The sequence below is a fragment of the Podarcis muralis genome, chromosome 2 (assembly GCF_964188315.1).
Source record: "Podarcis muralis chromosome 2, rPodMur119.hap1.1, whole genome shotgun sequence".
Classification (NCBI taxonomy): Eukaryota; Metazoa; Chordata; class Lepidosauria; order Squamata; family Lacertidae; genus Podarcis; species Podarcis muralis.
Window position 1 is genome coordinate 103189988 of NC_135656.1, and position 21515 is coordinate 103211502.

At 42.6% G+C, this 21515-nt stretch overlaps 1 protein-coding gene across 6 annotated transcripts in view; it reads left to right on the plus strand.

The window, feature by feature from the left end:
* The window catches only part of CFAP20DC (CFAP20 domain containing), a 143031-nt gene extending 122725 nt beyond the window's left edge, over positions 1-20306 (plus strand). For all 6 annotated transcript variants that reach the window (XM_077925102.1, XM_077925101.1, XM_028719577.2 and 3 more), the window contains 2 exons: positions 12127-12218; positions 19723-20306. In XM_077925102.1, coding sequence (XP_077781228.1) covers positions 12127-12218; positions 19723-19835 — 205 coding nt within the window. In that variant the 3' untranslated portion in view covers positions 19836-20306. The remainder of the gene's footprint in view (positions 1-12126; positions 12219-19722) is intronic.
* Positions 20307-21515: the final 1209 nt, after the last annotated feature.

Consider the following 21515-nt stretch of genomic DNA (forward strand, 5'->3'; position numbering starts at 1 on the left):
GTCAGTGTTTATGCTACATTTTTTTAAAAATTGCCTTGAGACAGTCTTTAAACCTCTTTTGTTGACCACCAGCATTACACTTTCTGTTTTTAAGTTCGGAATAGAGTAGTTGCTTTGGAAGACGATCATCAGGCATCCGCACAACATGACCAGTCCAACGAAGTTGATGTTACCTAAACAGTGAATCCAGCCTCAAGTGAACTTAACTTTGACTCCTTATAAAACGACCCTCTCTGTTCTTTAGGCAATGTCAATCCCAATGTCACACAGGCTCCTGCATTTAACTTCTGTTATCAGGAAACCCATAGATAGCTCCTTTTGCATGTTGATTATATTGATTTTGCTTGAGGCTCTGATAACATAATGAGAGTATGTCTCTAATTAAACAAAATCCTTGATTAGGATTGGGAGGGGGGTTTTTTGCTGTTTTGAGAAGATAAAACTGGCTCCCTTTTTTTAAAGAAGCAAAGTATTTTCTTGGGTCAGTGTAGGAAACATGCTAGATTGTCACATGTTGATTGCCACGGGTTGCAAGTGCACACACAGGCAAGTGTGCTGTTTGTCATACAGAAATGCTTTCCATGTAAGAAGTCTGCCTTGGTTGAAACAGGCCCAGGAATAAATTAGAGAGACTGGTGGCAATGCCCACTGGGCTACAAGCCTGACACCTGAGATCTTACGTTCTCTTATCTTCCTTCAGGAATCGGGTTAGGGCAAGCTGGCGGGGGGGGGGGTGCAGGGCATGGATATAGCTCAGTGGTAGAACACATGCACTAGATACCAGTTTCAGTCCCTGGAATTTCCAGGTACAGTGGTACCTCGGGTTAAGTACTTAATTTGTTCCGGAGGTCCGTTCCTAACCTGAAACTCTTCTTAGACTGAAGTACCACTTTAGCTAATGGGGCCTCCTGCTGCCGCCGCGCTGCAAAAGCCCGATTTCTGTTCTTATCCTGAAGCAAAGTTCTTAACCCGAAGCACTATTTTCTGGTTTAGCAGAATGTGTAACGTGAAGCGTATATAACCTGAAGCGTATGTAGCCCGAGGTACCACTGTATTGTTGACAAAGCCCCCGCCCTGTCTGAAACCCCACAGAGCCACTGCCACTCACCCAAAGCACATAGTTGCTGAGACAGATTGACTAAGCAGTGGTGTCCAAACTTTTTTGAAAGAGGGCCAGATTTGATGAAGTGAAGGGCTGTGACGGATGACCAAGGGGCCAACCTTTTTTAGGATTGAAATTGTTGAGGGGTTTTTCAGGATTTTACCCCAGGAAATAAACTGCCAGGATTAGGCCCCCGGAACAGACTTTGGACATGCCTTGGACTAATGGGTTGACTTGGTAGAAACCAGCTTCCTATGGCCCTATCTATCCTGGCAAGGAACTGTATATTTTTTTAAAGTTATGTGTCCCCACCTTTCACTGTCTCTCCCTTGCACACATGCACGTTCTGAAGCACTTGCTAGAAAGCTGTTGCAACTTAAGAGGCAGTGTGCCTAACACTTGTCTTGGCTGCCAGAACAGAGCATCTGTCAATGTTGCCATGATAAACCGGCTTTTTTCGTGGTTTATCCATCAACTGCAGATCTTTGCTGAAACTCGGCAGATAAGATCTCAGCGCAGATGTGTGTGCATGTGTGTTTTGTTTTGTTTTTTTGTTAACCAATTTTAAAAAGAGAGCTTTGCCATTTCTTTTTTTAAAAATGCATTGGGAGGAAGAATGGTAAAAGGGTGCATTTATCTGTGTAATTGGCTGATGGCATCATTATCCAGGAGAACCTGTCTTGTGCAAGCCCCACTGAAAGGGATGTACCTTACACAGCATCACCATGTGTGTTCTTGTGCACATCGTATTTATTTTATTTTATTTTAAAGCTGAGGTTTTCAAAGTTTAAATAAGGGCTCAGAGCTCCTTGGAGAGTTGTGTATGGCACGCACATTGTGCCCTGTCTAGATGGCAGCTTTTGATTAATGTCTTTTATCTTTAAAGATAAATATGTTGTTCATTATTTTTTTTAAATTAAAAAAAAGTTGGTAGTGATTCACAGTTACGATAACTTTTGGTAAAACTTGCAAGCGCAAATTGAACGGCTCCAAAAATATCTCTCTATTTTGTGACCCTGCAGGCATATATAGAGGAAGTGACGTATAATTGCTTGCCTGTTGTGGGTTTTCAAGAATGTGATTTGGTTGATGGGGGGAAATTCTTGTTGTTTCCCCTGTTTTTGTTCTGTATTGGTGGATATGGGCAAATAATGACCCAAATGCAGGGTTTCTGGGGTGGGGGGGTGGGGAGTTTGGGATTTAAAAAAGCAACCTTTTCAGGGAGATAGTTGTACGAACCAGGGATGAATTGCTAAGCACAATGGAGGTAGAGGAGGCGTAGTAGACAGGGTTTGAGGTGGGCAGAAAGAAGCATTACCTGTCATGCAGATAATTAGAATCATTTTTAAATGTTCAAAGCACCTTCTTCACCTGTAACATACCGTGAGCTCTTCAAATCCTTCCAGCATCCACCTCTCTGTTCTAAGAACCCCCTAGGCATACCTGTGCCTGTCTGTGCCGATTCCCACTGACAGGGAAGGATTTATTTTATTGCCCATGTTAAACGAACAATTAATTGCTGGAATTCATTGCCACAAGATGGGATGATGGCCGCTCGCTTAGATGTCTGTAAAAAGGCCAATTAGAGAAATCCATGGGAAAAGTATCTTGTCAGTGGTTATTAGTTATGAGGGTTAGGCAGAATCTCCAGATTCTGAGGCACTATTGCCTCTGAATACAGTTCCTAGGAAGCAACAGCTGCAAAGGGCTGTTGTCTTCATGCCCTCCGTGTGGACTTCCCTGAGGCAACTGGTTGGCCAGTTTGGGGAACAGGATGCTGGGTTAGAGGGGCCTTTGGTCTGATCCAGCAGGGCTCCTCTGATGGCAATATGCTGTGTTAAAGAAGAAGCGGAATAATCATATTAAGTTTAAAGTTTGCCTGGACAAAGTAGACCCATGAAGTGTGTAGCGTAGCCGTTATATGCAGTAGATGTTTGCAGCTATTCATATTTAGTGTCTTCTGTTAATATAGTCACTAATTGTACCCAGCACTAATCATCCTCAAACACCTCTGTCAGGTACTGTTGCTCACTTAGAAGTACCTACATACTAACTGACATTTCCTTACTATTATTATCATTATTATCATTATCATTATTCTACCCTGCCCATCTGGCTGAGTTTCTCCAGCCATTCTGGGTGGCTTACAGCACATAAAAAATTATAAAATATTAGACATTAAAAATTTCCTGATACATTGACACAATGTGTCAATGAGTACTTTTACTATGTAAATAACTTTGTCCTTTTTTATTATTTCTTTGTTTCTTATCTTTGTTACTTCTTTATTTTTTTTTCTTTCTTTATAAATTTTCTATTTTATATAATTTTCTTTTTTCTACCTGTTAAGAGATAGTACATAATGTTTGTATAGACATGCAATTTTTTTAATCAATAAAGAATTATTATTTTTTAAAAAAACTTCCCGATACAGGGTTGCCTTCAGATGTCTTCTAAAAATCTGGTAGTTGTTTATTTCCTTGTATCTGAAGGGAGGGCGTTCCACAGGGTGAGCGCCACTACTGAGAAGGCCCTCTGCAAACTCATAACTGCTACGGGCACCGTGTGGGAAAGCTTGTGTGCACACAGCTACTTCTTATTCTCACAACTGATTGACAGTTTAGCACTGTGGTCTGAGTAAAGTACAGTACTGAGTAATAAGGAGAGGGAAGCCGTTCACGTTTATTGTGACACATACTGAAATTACGAAAAATTCAATAAACACCCTTCCCAAAATCTACAATGGAAGTTTGTAGGATTTCCACATCAGCAGTTTTGTTTGCTGAGGCAGAATATTAGAGTGGGCTCCCTCCCGCCCCCCTCTATCTTGGCTGAGAAGGAGCAGGTATTTGTCCTTAGATTCACCCCAGATTGTGTGTATACACCAGCAGCAGATGATGTGGAAGCAACATCCGGTTGCACTAGCGGCAGAGGAGCCAACAGAGAGATGGCAAGCCAATGGCAGGTTTTATCTGCCACAGCGTTTTCGGTGGCTGCCAAGATTTTCTGCAGAGAGCAAATCTTATCAAGAATCAGCATAGCTTGCCGGAAAGCAGAATAAGACCACATCTTTCTTTTAAAAAACAACAAAACTGTAAGATACCATTATGTAAATACGAGATTTCTCCATATTGAGTCAGACCATGCAGAAGGGCCACAGCAAAAATGCTGCCTCACATGCATTGCATGCATGATTCTCTAGTTAGGGCTGAGAAAGATTCCCTGTCTGAAAGCATGGGAAGGCACAGTAGGGTCGGAGTCATCAGGACCCCGTTAGATGTGTGATGGCAATCTAGGGTATCACTATCAATAAACCTCAGATGTAACACTGCACAATCATGTAACCACCCGGGAGGTGAAAACAGATGTTCATCATCTCCTGTAGACATTTGTGTAAAATGGTAAATGGGCCCCTGACCATTAGGTCCAGTCGTGACCGACTCTGGGGTTGCGGCGCTCATCTTGCTTTATTAGCCGAGGGAGCAGGCGTACAGCTTCCGGGTCATGTGGCCAGCATGACGTAAGCCGCTTCTGGCGAACCAGAGCAACGCACGGAAACGCCGTTTACCTTCCCGCCGGAGCAGTACCTATTTTTCTACTTGCACTTTGAGGTGCTTTCGAACTGCTAGGTTGGCAGGAGCAGGGACCAAGGAACGGGAGCTCACCCCGACGTGGGGATTCGAACTGCCAACCTTCTGATCGGCAAGTCCTAGGCTCTGTGGTTTAACCCATAGCGCCACCCACACAAAAGTCATTTGTGTAGGCAAAGACTAAAGAATGGCAAGTCCACAGTTTGCTGTTTGGCAGGTAGGGAGTCACAAACTCTGTGAGTCCTCTCCTGCTGGTGGAAAAATGATAGTATTGGGGTAGGGGGTTGTCACTTTTTAACCTGGCACATATAACACTGGTCCTGAGAGACCCACGTCTCCACCCCCATCATTCAGCTCAGACACTGAGGTGCAGCTCCAAAAGCCTTCTCCCGGTTCCCTCACTGCAAGAAGTGAAGTTACAGGGAACCAGGCAGAGGGCCTTCTCAGTAGTGGTGCCTGCCCTGTGGAACGCCCTCCCATCAGATGTCAAGGAAATAAGCAAATATCCTACTTTTAAAAGACATCTGAAGGCAGCCCTGTTTAGGGAAGTTTTTAATGTTTAATGCTGTATTGTGTTTTTAATATTTGATTGGGAGCCTCCCAGAGTGGTATAAATAATAAATTATTATTATTATTATTATTATTATTATTATTATTATTATTACTACTACTACTACTACATACAGCCCCATTTTTAGGGCAAAGAATATGAAGGTCTTTGTTGCACCCTCCATCACTCTTTAAGAAAAGCACAAGAACTCCTAGTAAAGACCGATTTAAAGTTTCACACAGCCCCTATCCCCACATTGTGTCAAACTGTATTCAGCAAGAAGAGAAATATCCCTGACATGAAAGGGCTGCAAAGTTGGTGGTTGTAATGTAAATTTCACCATAACAGAAAGTGTAGCATTTACTTCTTTATATTAAAATAACAACATATGAACATGCAAAGTTGCCTTAAACAGAGACAGACCATTTCACCAACCAATCCAGTGCTGTCTACTCTGACTGACAATGACTTTCCAGAGCCTCAGAGACATCTCTGTCTCTCTTATATGACTGCTGCCTCAGTACTTTTTAACTAGACTAGGCATTGGACTATGGACCTTCTATGTACAAAGTGTGATATATGTCACTGAGCTATGGCTCTTCCACAAATGTAGCATATTTGTGATTCATGCGAAATAATTGGATTGGGGGATTTTTGCTTCTTGTAAGAAATTATGGGCAAACGACACTCACAGTGTTGTTTACTGCTTGTAGACAATTCATTTGCAAAAGGAAATGAATGACAAGCCTGTGTATAGGTTTGGTGGGCGGGGGTGAGGAGCTGGGATGAGGGAAAGGAAGTACTGTTGAGGTTACAGGAGCTAGGCAAGTAATACTCAAAGAGCTTTAAGTCCAAGGAAGGCAAGGCAAATCCATGGGGCCAGCCCTACCATTAGGCAGAATGGGGCAGGCAGCAAATGCTAAAGGTGAGGAAAGCATCGCTGAGGGCATGATGCCAGATTGCCTCCGCTGCACCGCTCCGCTGTAGGGGACAAGTAGAAGACTATGCATCATTGCCAGTGTTGAAGTAGCATTCCACTCCCTTCTGTACATGGGATGGGGAAGAAGCACTCCTTTGTCCTCCGCCTCAGGCAGGAAAATGTCTTGGTCTGGCCCTGAAATTCTGTTAACTTTCAGGAGTGTCGACAGTTTCAAAAAAGCATGAGAAGTAGTGACTTAATATGGAACTTTCTGCAGAACAAGTTCCCCAAAGTAGATCAGGTCTAATAAGGTAATAAGCAAACAGTATGCGGAATTGTGGATTAACCAACCCAAACTCCCTTCTTAATTATAGGTCTCCCCAACAAATCTTGTGATTTACTGGAGCAAAACGCTGCCTCTGCAGCCATTTCCTAGAGGAGCCATTATCTGTGGTTTTCTCTGTGCAGCCAGGAGAATGGCGGTGGATTACTTAACTGTTGTGGTGATTGCAAGAAGTTTGAGTTAAACTCCCCTGGCATTTTCTTTCCTTTTTAAAAAAAAGAAAAACCAGCCTATGATCTCCAAAAGGGAGCCAGAGTGGGGAGGAGGGTGCATCAACCTCTTGTATCAACCTCTTGTATTTCTTCCCTCAATGTTTTATTCCGCCCCCCCCCCCCGTACCTTTTCACTCATGAGGCCAAAACAGCTTGAAGGGGCCTGTTTTGACTGAGGAAACCACCACAGTAGAAACAATAAGATGGCCCTTGTTGGTCTCTCTTCAAAGTCCTATCACCTGGGTAGCTGCTTTTGTGTTTTGTTCTGGCTTTTTAGAAGGAAAGAAAGAAAGCATATGGAGTGGTGTAACTACCCTTTGATTTCCATCACATGTGATTTGATCCTCACCCTGGACTTTACTATACGAATCCTGAACCATATTTCTGCCCCCATCCTTGCCCACTTCAACATCCAGCTTTGGAAGGCTGCCTGAAATACTGGGAGACCTGAAGCAGCAGCTCTTAGCCTGGGAGCTGGGTGGGCTATGGGGTGGCAAGCTAAGAAAGCAGGCTGACGGAGATGAGTTGCTCAGAGAGGGCTGGATTCATCCTGCTGATTTGAAATTGGGCACACGGTTTAAGGCAGGCCTAAAGGTGGGGGTGGATGGGTTTGTGAAATGAAAGTGTATGCCAGCCTCACAGTCTTTTTTTGGATGGTTCTGGGATAATAAATCAATACAGTATGGTATCATTTATCCAGATGCTTTGGCAGATGGGAAGGACTCCACAGTGAACAGATGCCCATAACATTATACATAATGGGAGGAAGGGACAGAAATACATAGCTGTCACATGAACTGATGGGCAAGATATTGGAGGAACAGATAAAGAAACGTTGGCACTATAGTGTGGCTTTAGTTTGCCACTGTGCTTGATTTCCAGCGATATTTATATCTTGAAGGGGTGTCTGTAGCTGTTAGTCCTGGCCATCTCTGAAAATCACGCTAAAACGTGCCTGTCTGCCTATTCATCTTCATTCAGCTTCTCCCCAGAAAACGTTCCCACTGCCTTGCAAGTGTCGTCAGGCTCCTGCAGACTCTGCAGGCTCCTAATAACTGGTTCAGTAACTCAGCTGATTATTATCATTAGTTCTCATTGTCTACGATTGGAGCTTTAAGATCGTTAGAGGAGCCTGTGTCTTTTACAAATAAAATAGTAAAGGGGGATAGCTTTTGTGGGACAATGTCTGTTCCAAAGGAACATAGAAAGAGGCCTGAAACTGAGTCAGCCCATTTGTCCACCTAGCCAGGGGCATAGCATTGGGGGGTTGTGTGTGCCAGGAGGCCCATGGCCCCAGGCACAATTTTTGAGGGTGTATAACCCAGGTGCCCCCCCCCCAATTCATGCAACCCCTGCACGGCACAGCCTGGTACACTGCTCTGCCCACTAAGGGCCGCATTGGTCAGCTGGGCTCTCCCCTGCATGGTTGGACAGGCAGGTCAGCGTGGCTCCGGCAGGGGTGGGGTTTCTTCAGCAGCAAGAGCTGGGCAGGTGCACCCCACCTGGACTGCACCCACCCACCCCGAGCTCAAGCAACCAACGCTACGCCACTGCAGATAGCTCAGTGTTATCTACACTGCCTGGCAGCGGCTCTCCAAGGTTTCAGACGGAGAGCCTTTCTCAGCCTTATCTGGAGATGCCAGGGACTGAACCCGAGACCAGCTGCATGCAATGCAGGTGCTCTGATGCTGAGCATATAGCAAGCATCAAGCTGCAGTCTGATACAGTTTCATCTAATAATGCCGTAGTGAGGTTGTTTTTGATATGGGGACCATATTGCCAGTTTAAATAGCCCCTCAGCTGTGCGACAGATCATGCTTTTTCACAGCCACATTACCATCCTTTGAATGTCTACTCAACAGTAAATGTAAGAAATCAATAAATGAAAACAACTTGATTCCCGTTGGGCTCAATGAGACTAGTTTACAGGCCAATGCGTATAGTGGTCTTCCATAACCTAGTACCTGCCAGATGTTTTGGTCTGCACTCTCGCCTGGCCATTGACCATACTGGCTAGGGCTGATGGGGAAATGTATTTTAAAGTATACGCAAAAAGTATTGGGTGTAATGACAATGATTGTACAACAAACCAACAACACCAAAGCTAGCTTATGAATATAAAGGACAATTTTACTAGAATAGGTATATAAACTCATAAACCTACTAAACAATGAGCAGACTAAAGTGCAATGTGCATAACCAAGCCTGGAGACTCATAAACATAGAATGAACTAATGTCTCTCTCTTTACTATACCGGTTGTGTATGCGGTAAGTATTACATTACACGGCTGGAGCAAACAAATCGTTCTCCAAACAGTCGTTCACTGGAAGCACAAATCCATATACGTAGGAGCGGTTGCGAGAAAGCGTTCTTCAAATAGTCATTTGCTGGAGGCGCAAAGCCTTATGTGTAAACTTTGCTGCAGGCGCAAAGCCATATGTGTGTGCACGGTTGCGGGAAAACAACTCCTCACCGCTCCCATAGTGAAAGTGGTACAAATAGTCAAATGGAGCCAAATTGATGAGACCTGTTCTCCGGATATTATCCAGGTTTCGCAGCAAGCTTCATCAGTCAATAGTGCTAAATAATACAAAATGCATTCCAGTTACAATAAATGAAAGACCATAAAATATGTGCAATACCATCTCATGTTGTGTCTTACCTAATCACTCAACACGGTTCGCTCAAGACAGAAGATCGTACGAACTACTCACAGTCACAGTAAATATTGAAACTGGTAATAACAAACATTTAAATACATTACAGATGCATGGAATCAATCATCACATTGGTACATTGTTAAGGGTACAGTAACACTTCTCTATTGTTGCTAAACAAACAATGGCACAAAAATTGATTTATATGTAACATCCAAGGTCAAATTTGGTATTCAAACCTTTTGGAAACAAGGTTCCTAATTGAAATATTAGTTTGTACTGTTTCTGTAACAAGGCTCTTCGTACATCAACAGATCTAAAGGGTAGTTTTTAAAAAGTCAACAGAATGAAGAAACTCAGGTCATTTTCAGTGTGAGCCTCTTGCTGGAAATGCTGGACTAATGGTGTCTAGAAAAGCATTGCGTATTTTGGACCTATGCTCAGACATTCTAGTCCTGATTGCACGAGTAGTACTACCAACATATAGAAGCCCACAAGCACATAGGATACAGTACACACAGTTTTTTGTAGAACAATTTGTAAACTGCTGCAAGACAACCTTTCGCCCATTTATTGTGTTGGTAAATGATTTCACGGGCAAAGCAAATCTGCAACATGTGCAATGACCGCATCTATAATGCCCTTTCAACGTTGTGTGTGGGTCATCATTATGATATTGAAGTAGATCAGTGTGGGGAAGAAGGTTCCTAAACAATCTAGTGCGCCTTTTGCATAAAATAGGCACATTTTCACAGCCTGGAATATGGGAAATGATGTGCCAATGTCGCTTAATCAATTACAATGGAAGAAGATAAACAAGTGTACTCTATAGAACCAAAAACCCTATCCTGTTTGTTTTTAGGTTTTGGTGCCATCAATTCCTGCCTAGAAGTTCTTTTAGCCCTTTCAAAGGCTGTTTGAATTATTTCCTGCGGATAACCTCTATCTCTTAATGAAGAGGAAAGGGATGCAGCATTTTTTTGAAAATCAGTTTCAAGGGAAGAATTTCTTTTGAGTCTAATAAATTGGCTAAACAGGAGACTATTTTTTAATTGGACCGGGTGATTAGAATGATAGTGAAGTAAGGAATTCCTATCAGTAGGTTTGCAAAATGGACGTAAATTAATGATACGTTCATTACGTTCAGTGACAAAAAATAATTCAACATCTAGAAAGGAGACGCTTACCTCGCTCTTTTTACCAATAAATCTTAAAGCTGTATCACATTGATTTAACCAAATGTCAAATTCCAAGAACATATCCTGGTCCAAAACAAAAATTAAATCATCGATAAAACGATAATAAGCCAATAAGTGCTTCCTAAATGGGTTCAAATCACTCAAAATGTATTCTAAATCAAAAGAACACATGTAGATACAGGCGAGGGATGGAGCACAATGGGCTCCCATCGGCACGCCCCTACATTGAAAATAAAACTGTTCTTTAAAGCGGAAGAAATTATTTTTCAAGTACCACAAAGACCTGGAAAGCTGATTGACCAGAGATTGTAGTGCCTCTTTCATTCCATATCTTCAGCTCTTTGAACTACCTGTTGTCAAACTCCAGCCTTTCTTATACCACATCCCCAATCTCTCTGAAAGTTAAAGGGGCCCAAGAAACCTCGTGAATCAAATACAATGCCTTTCTAGAGCTTGGGTGGAGGTGAGGTACCTGTGATTGTTCTCTGCTTCTTTGCAGCGATAACAAAAGGATATACATTTTTATCATGGATCTGATTCTTAACTAATGTTTCGAGATTAAATTCTGGAAGCTCCTGGCTCCTATATTTGCTGAATCAGCTGTAAATAGTGCTGCGCACTATATTGAAACAATGTCAGTATTAAATTATTTTCACAGGAGAGCATTTTGTCAAAGAAGCATTTTCTTCAAGTTGCATTTCTCTGCGGACTGGGTCAAATGCTACCTTAAAGAAGCAGTGCCTTTTGGAACATTCGGTTTTTTCCCTGGGCTACAATTTGCTAGTTTCACCAAATACAGAGCAGTGGTTACAGTGGATTATCCTTGCGTGCCCATGAAGCACAGTAAACAAAAAGTGAGATATACAGCTCAGAGCTTCCCTAAAAAGGAACACTAATATTGTTTTTCGCACTCCCATTTTTGTTAGCATATTAGCATTTCCGAGCACAATTCAAAGTGTTGTTGCTGACCTTTAAAGCCCTAAACAGCTTATGGCCTGTATACCTGAAGGAGCGTCTCCACCCCCATCGTTCCAGCCGGACACTGAGATCCAACGCCGAGGGCCTTCTGGCGGTTCCCTCACTGCGAGAAGCCAGGTTACAGGGAACCAGGCAGAGGGCCTTCTCAGTAGTGGCACCTGCCCTGTGGAACACCCTCCCACCAGATGTCAAAGAGAAAAACAACTACGAGACTTTTAGAAGACATCTGAAGGCAGCCCTGTTTAGGGAAGCTTTTAATGTTGGACAGGCTATTGTATTTTAATACTTTGTTGGAAGCCGCCCAGAGTGGCTGGGGAAGCCCAGCCAGATGGGCGGGGTATAAATAAATAAATTAATAATAATAATAATAATAATAATAATAAGCATCATCATCATATCATTTTACTGCCCTGCCAAATTGGAACCAGTCAAGGAAAGGAGTGGAGGTAGCAAGGTGGAAGGGGGAGAGTTGGCTAGGCCTCATGTTACACAAAGCCATATCTGCTGCTACATAAGCTACACTTACATTCCTCCCCCCATCCCGAACTTTAATTATTTAAATTGTGTTTTTCAGGGATTGGTTAAATGCGTTCAGCCCTCCTATCATTCCTCCAAGCCAGCAGCTGGCAGAACATCCTGAAGTGACAGCACACCTGAGCACTCAAGGTAAGACCAGTGTGAGTGGAAGAGGTGTGGGAGAACTTGAGGGCAGCTGGGACGGACATGGCGGCTCAGGCACCCTAATAGCCCAGTGCCGCTCACAGGGGCCAATGTGTGCCTGTTGCATCCTTCTTGGCCACCAGAGGGCAGTTAGGGGAGACATAGCAGCATGGGTGCACTGCAAGCCCATCCACGTGCAGCTTTTGCGAGTGGTGCGTTGGGCTCTTGGGGCGCCTGGGCTTGCGCACCACCTTGGGCTCCGTACCCGTTGTGCCGCCCCCAAAGGTAAGTGCCGCCTGGGGCGATCTGCCTCCTCCGCACACACACACACTCCGCACTACGCCACTGCTCTCTCCCCACGTTCGCCATGACACTGCTCTCATTATTACAATGGGCTCCTTTGCTTTTCCTCCAAACACGGAAAATTCATGCGATAGCTCAGTATACCTCCGCTGCTTCTTTTGGCTACCCTCAAGAATGAAGCCATCTCAGTGATTTATTCTCAAATATAGACGATGCTCCTCAAATTGGGAATCTTTTCATGGGCATGTAAAATTGCCGTTGCTTTTGACAGCAGACTAGCTGTCAAGGCAGGACCTTGCGGTGAGGGATCTGGCAATACTTTATGCTAAGGGCCCTAAACATGCCAAAGGGAAAGGATGGTAATCCTTGAGTTAAAGACACATTAGATATATATTTTTGATAGGGGCCTGAGAAGATTCTTCATAGCAACCTCATGACATCCAGTTCTTCCTGTAGTCATGCTGCAATTCCTGATTCCAAAGCTGCTAGCCTAGGAGCTGGACCTTAGAAACTACTTCAAATGCAACCAGAACAATTCTGATTCTGTTCATCTAACCTGCCTTCCAAATCTTATTTTTATTATTACTTCCATTACTATTAATTGAACTTTAGTTGGGGGGGGGGGTTAAAAACAAAAAGTGACCCAAAGTGACTTACAACATAGTCCAAACACTAAAATCAAATATTGAAATTGAAATTGAAATACTTTATTGTCCCTTATACAACTTGTATACAGTGAGATTACATGATTAATATAATATAATATAATATAATATAATATAATATAATATAATAATTGTCAGAACAGAATAAAAGCCTAAGAATATCTCCAAATATACATAAAAGGTATATAAAAGGTATATTGCACCCCACCCCACTAAAAGGTAGGCAAGGAAGGGGCCACAAATATACCTAAAACCAGTGCTTTTTTCTGGGAGTACACAAGGGCATGGAGTATCGGCACCTTTTTTTCTAGAAGAAAAGCACTGCCTAAAACCCTCCAAATCAAAAGCCTGGGGGGAAAGAAACATTGTTTTTTTTTTTAATAATTTTTATTAATTTTCCAATCATGTAATAAAAACAAACAATAAAACAAAACAAAACATACAAACAAATAAACATGTATAATTTCATAAACTCATTTTCCTTCACCTTATTTCCCGGACTTCCCCATACCTCCCTTTTTCTGCATCCTTATTTTTCCCTTTTGACAGCAACCCTCCATTTAATTAATTAACTCATCTTCATTATAGTTCCCTTAAATTTATGATTTACAGCTGCAATTCTCTGTTTCTTAAGACCATAGCATCTCAGCACTCCTCAATGTTACAACAATTTTTAAGGTATATTTTAAATTTCTTCCAATCTTCTTCCACTGTCTCACTCCCCTGGTCACGGATTCTGCCGGTCATCTCTGCCATTCCCATGTAGTCAATCACCTTCGCTTGCCATTCTTCCAGAGTGGGTAGCTGCTGCGTCTTCCAATACTTTGCCAGAAGAATTCTTGCTGCTGTGGTAGCATACATGAAAAAAGTTCTGTCCTTCCTTGGCACCAATTGGCCCACCATGCCCAGGAGAAAAGCCTCTGGTTTTTTAGAAAATGTCCATTTAAGGACCTTTTTAATTTCATTATAGATCATTTCCCAGTAGACTTTAATCTTCGGGCAGGTCCACCAAAGGTGATAGAAAGTACCTTCAGTCTCATTACATTTCCAACATTTATTATTGGGCAAATGGTAAATTTTTGCAAGTTTGACTGGGGTCATATACCACCTATAGATCATTTTCATTATGTTTTCTCTCAAAGCATTACAAGCCGTAAATCTAACACCAACATTCCATAACCTTTCCCAGTCATCAAACATAATGTCATGACCTATGTCTTGTGCCCATTTGATCATAGCTGATTTTACTGTTTCATCTTGTGTATTCCATTTCAGCAGCAAATTATACATTCTTGACAAGTTCTTAGTATTGGGTTCTAACAATTCTGTTTCTAATTTCGACCTCTCCATCTGAAAACCTATTTTCCTGTCCTGTTTGAATACCTCGTTTATCTGAAGGTAGTGCAACCAATCTCGTACTTTAGACTTTAATTTGTCATAACTCTGTAATTTAACCCTTTCACCATCTTGCTCTAAGATTTCACAATATTTTGGCCATTTGGACTCCATATTAAGTTTTTTTGTCTCTTTAGCTTCCATTGGTGATAGCCACCTGGGAGTTTTACTTTCCAATAGATCTTTATATCTTATCCAAACATTGTATAGTGCTTTCCTGACAATATGGTTTTTAAAGCCTTTATGTATTTTTACCTTGTCGTACCATATATATGCATGCCAACCAAATCTATTGTCATACCCTTCCAGATCCAAAATGTCTGTGTTCTCAAGAAGCAGCCATTGTTTCAGCCAGCAAAACGCTGCCGATTCATAATAAAGTCTCAGGTCCGGCAGGGCAAACCCCCCCTCTATCTTTTGCATCAGTTAAGATCTTAAAGTTTATTCTGGGCTTTTTGCCCTGCCAGACAAATTTTGATATGTCTTTTTGCCACCTCTTGAAACAGTCCATTTTGTCCAGGATCTGGAGTGTCTGGAATAAAAACAACATTCTAGGCAATACATTCATCTTGATGACAGTATCGGCACCTTTTTTTCTAGAAGAAAAGCACTGCCTAAAACCCTCCAAATCAAAAGCCTGGGGGAAAAGAAACATTGTTGCCTGGCATACTGGTCATGTTGTGCGGATGCCTGATGATCGTCTTCCAAAGCAACTACTCTATTCCAAACTTAAAAACGGAAAGTGTAATGCTGGTGGTCAACAAAAGAGATTTAAAGACTATCACAAGGCAAATCTAAAAAAATGTAGTATAAACACTGACAACTGGGAAACACTGGCCTGCGAACGCTCCAGTTGGAGAACAGCCTTTACCAAAGGTGTCATGGGCTTTGAAGACACTCGAACTCAGGACGCAAGGGAGAAACGTGCTAAGAGGAAGGCACGCTTGGCAAATCCACACCGTGATCAACTCCCGCCCGGAAACCAATGTCCCCACTGTGGAAGGACGTGTGGATCCAGAATTGGCCTCCACAGTCACTTACGGACTCATTGTTAAAACCGTGTTTATGGAAGACAATCTTACTCAGCTACGAGTGATTGCCAAAGAAGAAGAACTTATGCCCTGGCAATCAATTTCCTGTTGACCATCGTAGGAAGCAGGATGTTGGACGTAGATGGCCTGAACTAGCTGGGCTCATTTGATGTTCTTTTCACAATCAGACAGGTAGAATCGGTACAAATGTGTAAGATCAAAATGTGTTTTCTTTCTCTGCCTTCCCATTTTTCTCCTCTCTCTTTCTTGTTGTTTTGGTGCCACTATGTTAGGGTTAAGGTCATTGATTATTTAAGAACTAGAAAGGTGTTTCATCTCACAAACAATCAGCAGCTCCTCAAATACGTAGTTGGGAGTTTCAGCAGAAACATCAGCTGCACCACAACCCACAAGCAACATATAGATAGCTATTGTAGTTTGGGGCACTTCAACAAGAAAGTGGGCAAACACCATGCTTACACAGCAAGAGCTTAAGCACAAAATTAAGGCAAAGTAGAAGAAGACACACCTTTGAAGGTGGGACCTCTCACCAGGAGTCTGAATAGAAGACATCACCCTAAACTTCAGACATAGAATCATAGAATTGCTTCATCAGCTTATAAACCTGCAGAGATATTTACAGTTCAAAACCCTCAGATGAGTTGCCTCAAAACAGAGCGGAGACATGTTTAAATCAAGCAAAGAAGTTATTTTACACCACATTTTTAAAAAGTTCTTGTTGCTTACGTCCAACCTGATCCATGAGACAAGTTTAAATGCCAGGGCCGAAAAGATAGAGGCAGCTCCTTTGGACGTACCCAGTGAGGTTGTTGACATTTTCCTTTAGAACAGGAGACATGCACACACACCCCAAGGCCATATCACAAACTTTTTATAATTCCCCTCAGTTTCTAAAGAGGCTTGCCCTCTTGGGCATATAGGACTAGTTGTGCAATCCCTGCGATCCCAGCCCCACTTCCAGGCCACATTATAAACTCCCTCTGTGTCAAGAAAAGCTTTGCAGCTGGCATTCTCTTGCTGCTAAATGTGGCTGACAGCTCCCCCTGCAGGGACTGGGGTCGGGGTCACGTCCCAGGAGGAGCGGTCCCCTTGTCTTAGCATAAGTACATCTCCCCTGAGTTGCATGGACTATTTCTGCAGTGCAGTGGCCCTTGTCACTAAGTCGCGAATTACAGACATAGTGGAAGCTGCAGTACAAAAAGCAGCTGCCATCTGAAGGAGGTTGATGCCTCCTAAATCACAGAGACACAGAGGCTTGAAGATAACAAAATCAAGTTATCAGGCAAGAAAACCTGTGGTTATTTACTACTCGGTACAGAATATCCTTGTCAACTTTTATATGCATCTCTAATGAGATCCTAAAACAAAAACTCAATTTTGTTGTTCATGCTAATAAAAGATCTCTGTGATATCCTTTATTTGGAGGCATAACTCACGGCTAACACATGAAAGGCCCGTTTTTCCATTTTATAGCTCCCTGTTTGTTTGGTGAGCATCTGCTTCTTCAGAAATGTATCTTTACTAAACCAAGAGGTGTATAGATTTGAAGGGATAGCGTGGACTGGGAGGGGGGGGGATGTGAGTAATGCTTCTTTTTGTAAAAGCCCCCATTATTATAATGACGACCATGTTGATTCTCTTTTCTTCCCAGCCTAAGAATTACCATCCCAGGTCAGACCCTAGAAGGGTCCATCTGGTTCAGCACTCTGGTTCTGAGAGTGGCTAGACAGACAGACAACTCTAGCTGCTCACGAGCAGGGTATGAGGACAATGTCCTCCTCCTGTTCCTTGTTCTAGTATGGGATGACCAGGTCCATATCTCCTTCTCTGTCTGCAGTGGCTTTATCTGGCTGCTTAGACAGTTTTGTGGTGCTGCCCAACCAACTGGGCGTACTGGCCCCACTGGTAGAATATAGGACTCCTCCAGATGAACTATTTATTTTGCATTTGCTTACACGGAGTTTAGCATTCATTCCGGCTTGCTTACAGTGAGCATTCATCTCACATCCATCTTGCTTTGCTTATAGTATGTTTTCAGGCCTGCCCATTAGTCTTTCATCTATCCCACATTTTCAAATGCATCCCCTCATCACCCTTCAGACTGCAGAAAGGCCATGTGTTCGAGTGGATTTGTTGCACTAGGCCAACAGAGCACTTTAATCCGCTTTAATTGCACAAAGCTAAAGTTCTGCTGTGTGCTTGAATCCCTCTCCCAGCTGACAGCCTGGAAGCGCCCATAGTGTTATGAGCTGTGAACGAGCAGTATACAGTAGGTACCAGTCACCTGCTGCTCATAAATCTCATGTGGTGCCATGCAACAAAAGCTCGCACTCAAGCCAGTTTAGCTACCAAGCTTTTAAAATAAAACGCACCATTCAGTTCATCTGTCGCCACTCCGAAATGGTTTAATCCAGCCCCCTAGGGATGGGAAGTTGTGTGTTCTTAAGGATGTAAAAAGCTGGTTAAGGAACAAAGCATGAAGGAAAAAGCACAATGGAACAGGAGTGGGGTATCTGCACACAATATGTACCCTCCCATTTCTCATAACCTGTAACTTGTCTAGTCTCAGCTGTAAATACATTCTAAACATTGTGAAGCCGCTGCTGTTGGCATAACAGGCCATTACTCTGAGTCAGCAGAGCATACAATGCAGTTACTTCGCACTGTCATTCTGAGAAAGAGGTAAGCACTTTAGATGAAATGTAGAATACAGCCTGCATTCAGCTGTGAATTATTATTTGCCATCAGGTTATTATCCATCATCTACCTTACTTTTTAGCTCTTATAAAAAGACTTTTCGTGAAATGGGCTCATAGCTCTCTGCCGGCATTCTTTTTTTTAAAAAAATATGTGTTTGATGGAATAAAGAAACACTGGGAATTTCTAGCCACAGTTGTGAGTTTCTCTAGGACTTCTACTCAGCCTGGCGTCTTTGTGTGCCCGGTTCGAGGTCATACCAGAGTCCCATCTAGTCCAGTGACCTGTTTCTCGCTGTGGCCCACAAGATGCCTCTGGGAAGCCCACAAACAAGACCTGAGGCATGTCCCACTGTTGTTCCCCAGCGAGTGGTGTTCAGAGGCAAGCAGCCTCTCAACACTTGGTTAGTCGCTGCTGATTGCCCTAACCTCCATGAATTTGTCTAATCACCATTTTAAGCCTAATTCTAAGTTGGTGCCCATCCCCGTATCTTGTGGTAGTGAATTTCATAGCATAACTGCTATGTGGGAAAGGATGGTACTTGGTTTTGTCTGTCAGTCACCCATCATCAAACTTCATTGAATAATTGAGTTCTAGTATTATGAGTCAGGGAGGAAAACCTCTCTCTGTCCCCTTTCTCCATGCCACAAGTAATTTTACACACTTCTACAATGTCCTCCTTTGCTTCTGTTTTTAGTAAACTATGAAGCCCCAAACTTTCTAATCTTCCGTCATAGAGGTCAATTGATTGACCTTTCCAGTTTGACAATATCCTTTTTGAGACGTACTGATCAGAATTCCACACATTCTTCCAAGTAAATTCCTACGGTGGATTTGTATAAAACAGGGGTAATCAACCTGGTCCCTACCGCCCACTAGTGGGCGTTTCAGGATTCTAGGTGGGCGGTAGGGGGTTCTGCGGCATAAGCTGAATCTTCCTTCCATCGAGCACTGGCGGGTGGTAAGGAAATTTTACCATCAAGAAAGATGCATTAGTGGGCGGTAGGTATAAAAAGGTTGGCTACGCCTGGTATAAAGGCTTTACAGTGTTGACTGTTTATTTGTGATCCATGAACTCTTACATGGAATTCACCTTCTTTGCAATGGCTGGAGAGCTGCAGAGGCAGCCCCACAGTAAAGTAACTTAATTTTCAATAAAAGCTAAGAGTGGTTCCTGTATCTATCATTGCAGTACACCTCTATCAACAGGGGAAGAAGGCCTGTTGTCTTATGCCCTGCTTGTGACCTTCCCAAAGGCCACTGCTGGAAAACAAATACTGGACTAAATAGACTTTTGGTGTAATACTGTGAGACAGTTTAGAATATTGTATCTCCTCCACCTGTGGTGGTTGTTTTCCTGGTCAAACCAGAATTAATTGACTCTTCCTTTCATTTTAGGTGAAGGGGGTGACTTTGAGGCTGAAGAAGACGAAGTTCTCACTCTCTTGTATGATCCATGCCTAAACTGTTACTTTGATCCTGAAACTGGGAAATATTATGAGTTGGCATAGCCGGTTGCAAGAGCAAGAAGTGTGGCGCTTGTTTGGCGCTGTCCCAGGACTTGGGTCATTTGCAAAGTACTGATGCAGAGCTAACTCTTTTTCTACTCTGCGGTCCAAAACTTTACACCAGTCCATAGTGTGTGTAGACAAACCAAGTCACTTGCGAATATGATACAATCTTATTTTTATAGATTTGTGCTATATTTTAATAGAATGCTTAAGCAAGTTTTGGGGGTTTTCACATACATTTGTTCGGCTAGCTGATGTTACATAAAATATGGAAAGGTTTGTCTGCATGAACAAATTACGCTGAATCAAATATATTTACCAGGTTCATCTATGAATGATGGTGTGGTACAAAAAAAAATGACTTGTTCTTTCATCTCTGTTAATTTAAGAGAATGTAATGCATCTTTGTACTTCCAGAAATATAGTGTGATGTTCAAGGGGAATTGTACCATAAAATGTCTTTTCACTTTTTTATTGTTGGATAAAACCATTTTTATTCTCAAGTGGCATTCCGGGAGGGGGGGGATATCAAATCACCTTACAGCTTTTTAAACACATTGCATAAATCTTGAAAGGATGAATACACATCCCTTTTATTCCAGAGTAATTAACAACCCCGTGCTAATGCCTATGAGAATTAAAACAACACATATAAAACGGGGGTGAAGTCCACACTCTCACTATACTTAAACCAGAGAGAGCACAAAGAGCAGGATTCCATTGTCCAGAGGTCAGGCATGCATACAATTGCCTGACATCGCAGCACGCTAGCAGAGATGTGACATTGCACACCCAAATTTCTTGCTTCCCAACAGTGTCGTGAGAAAGACATGAAGGTGCTTTGCATAGTTCTGTCTCTGCAGCTAAGCTGGTCAAGCCCAGTATGTGCAACATACACAGTTCATATGTATGGTATATAACCAATGAATTCAAATATCAATGCATTTTGTCTTTTCTTATCTTTTCTTACTGTTTCTTCTTGTAAGATCCTGTATAACACAATCCTTAGGTAAAAATAGAAAAGTCCTTAAGGTAACAAGAACAACACAGCTGATGTAGACTGCTGGCACAAGGTGGCTGGTGCAGGTGCAAACTGCTAACTTGGGCAGAAATAGGTTTCCGGAAATCTCCCTTGTTTCACTCCAAAGGGCTTCCTCAGCTGATATTAGATCTATACAATATAAATAAACGTATGGTAAAACAATACTTGGTATCCAAGGTACAACAATAGTGAATCAGATATCTGCTGTATCATTACCGAAATTATTATTAAGTATTAAAAAATCCTTTTGAATTATGGTGCTGGAGGAGACTCTTGAGAGTCCCATGGACTGCAAGAAGATCAAGCCGATCCATTCTGAAGGAAATCAGCCCTGAGTGCTCACTGGAAGGACAGATCCTGAAGCTGAGGCTCCAATACTTTAGCCACCTCATGAGAAGAGAAGACTCCCTGGAAAAGACCCTAATGTTGGGAAAGATGGAGGGCACAAGGAGAAGGGGACCACAGAGGACGAGGTGGTTGGATAGTGTTCTCGAAGCTACCAGCATGAGTTTGACCAAATTGCAGGAGGCAGTGGAAGACAGGGGTGCCTGGCGTGCTCTGGTCCATGGGGTCATGGAAGAGTCAGACAGGACTAAGCGACAACAAATTTTCATTGGAGAAATGTTGGAGGAAGCTGT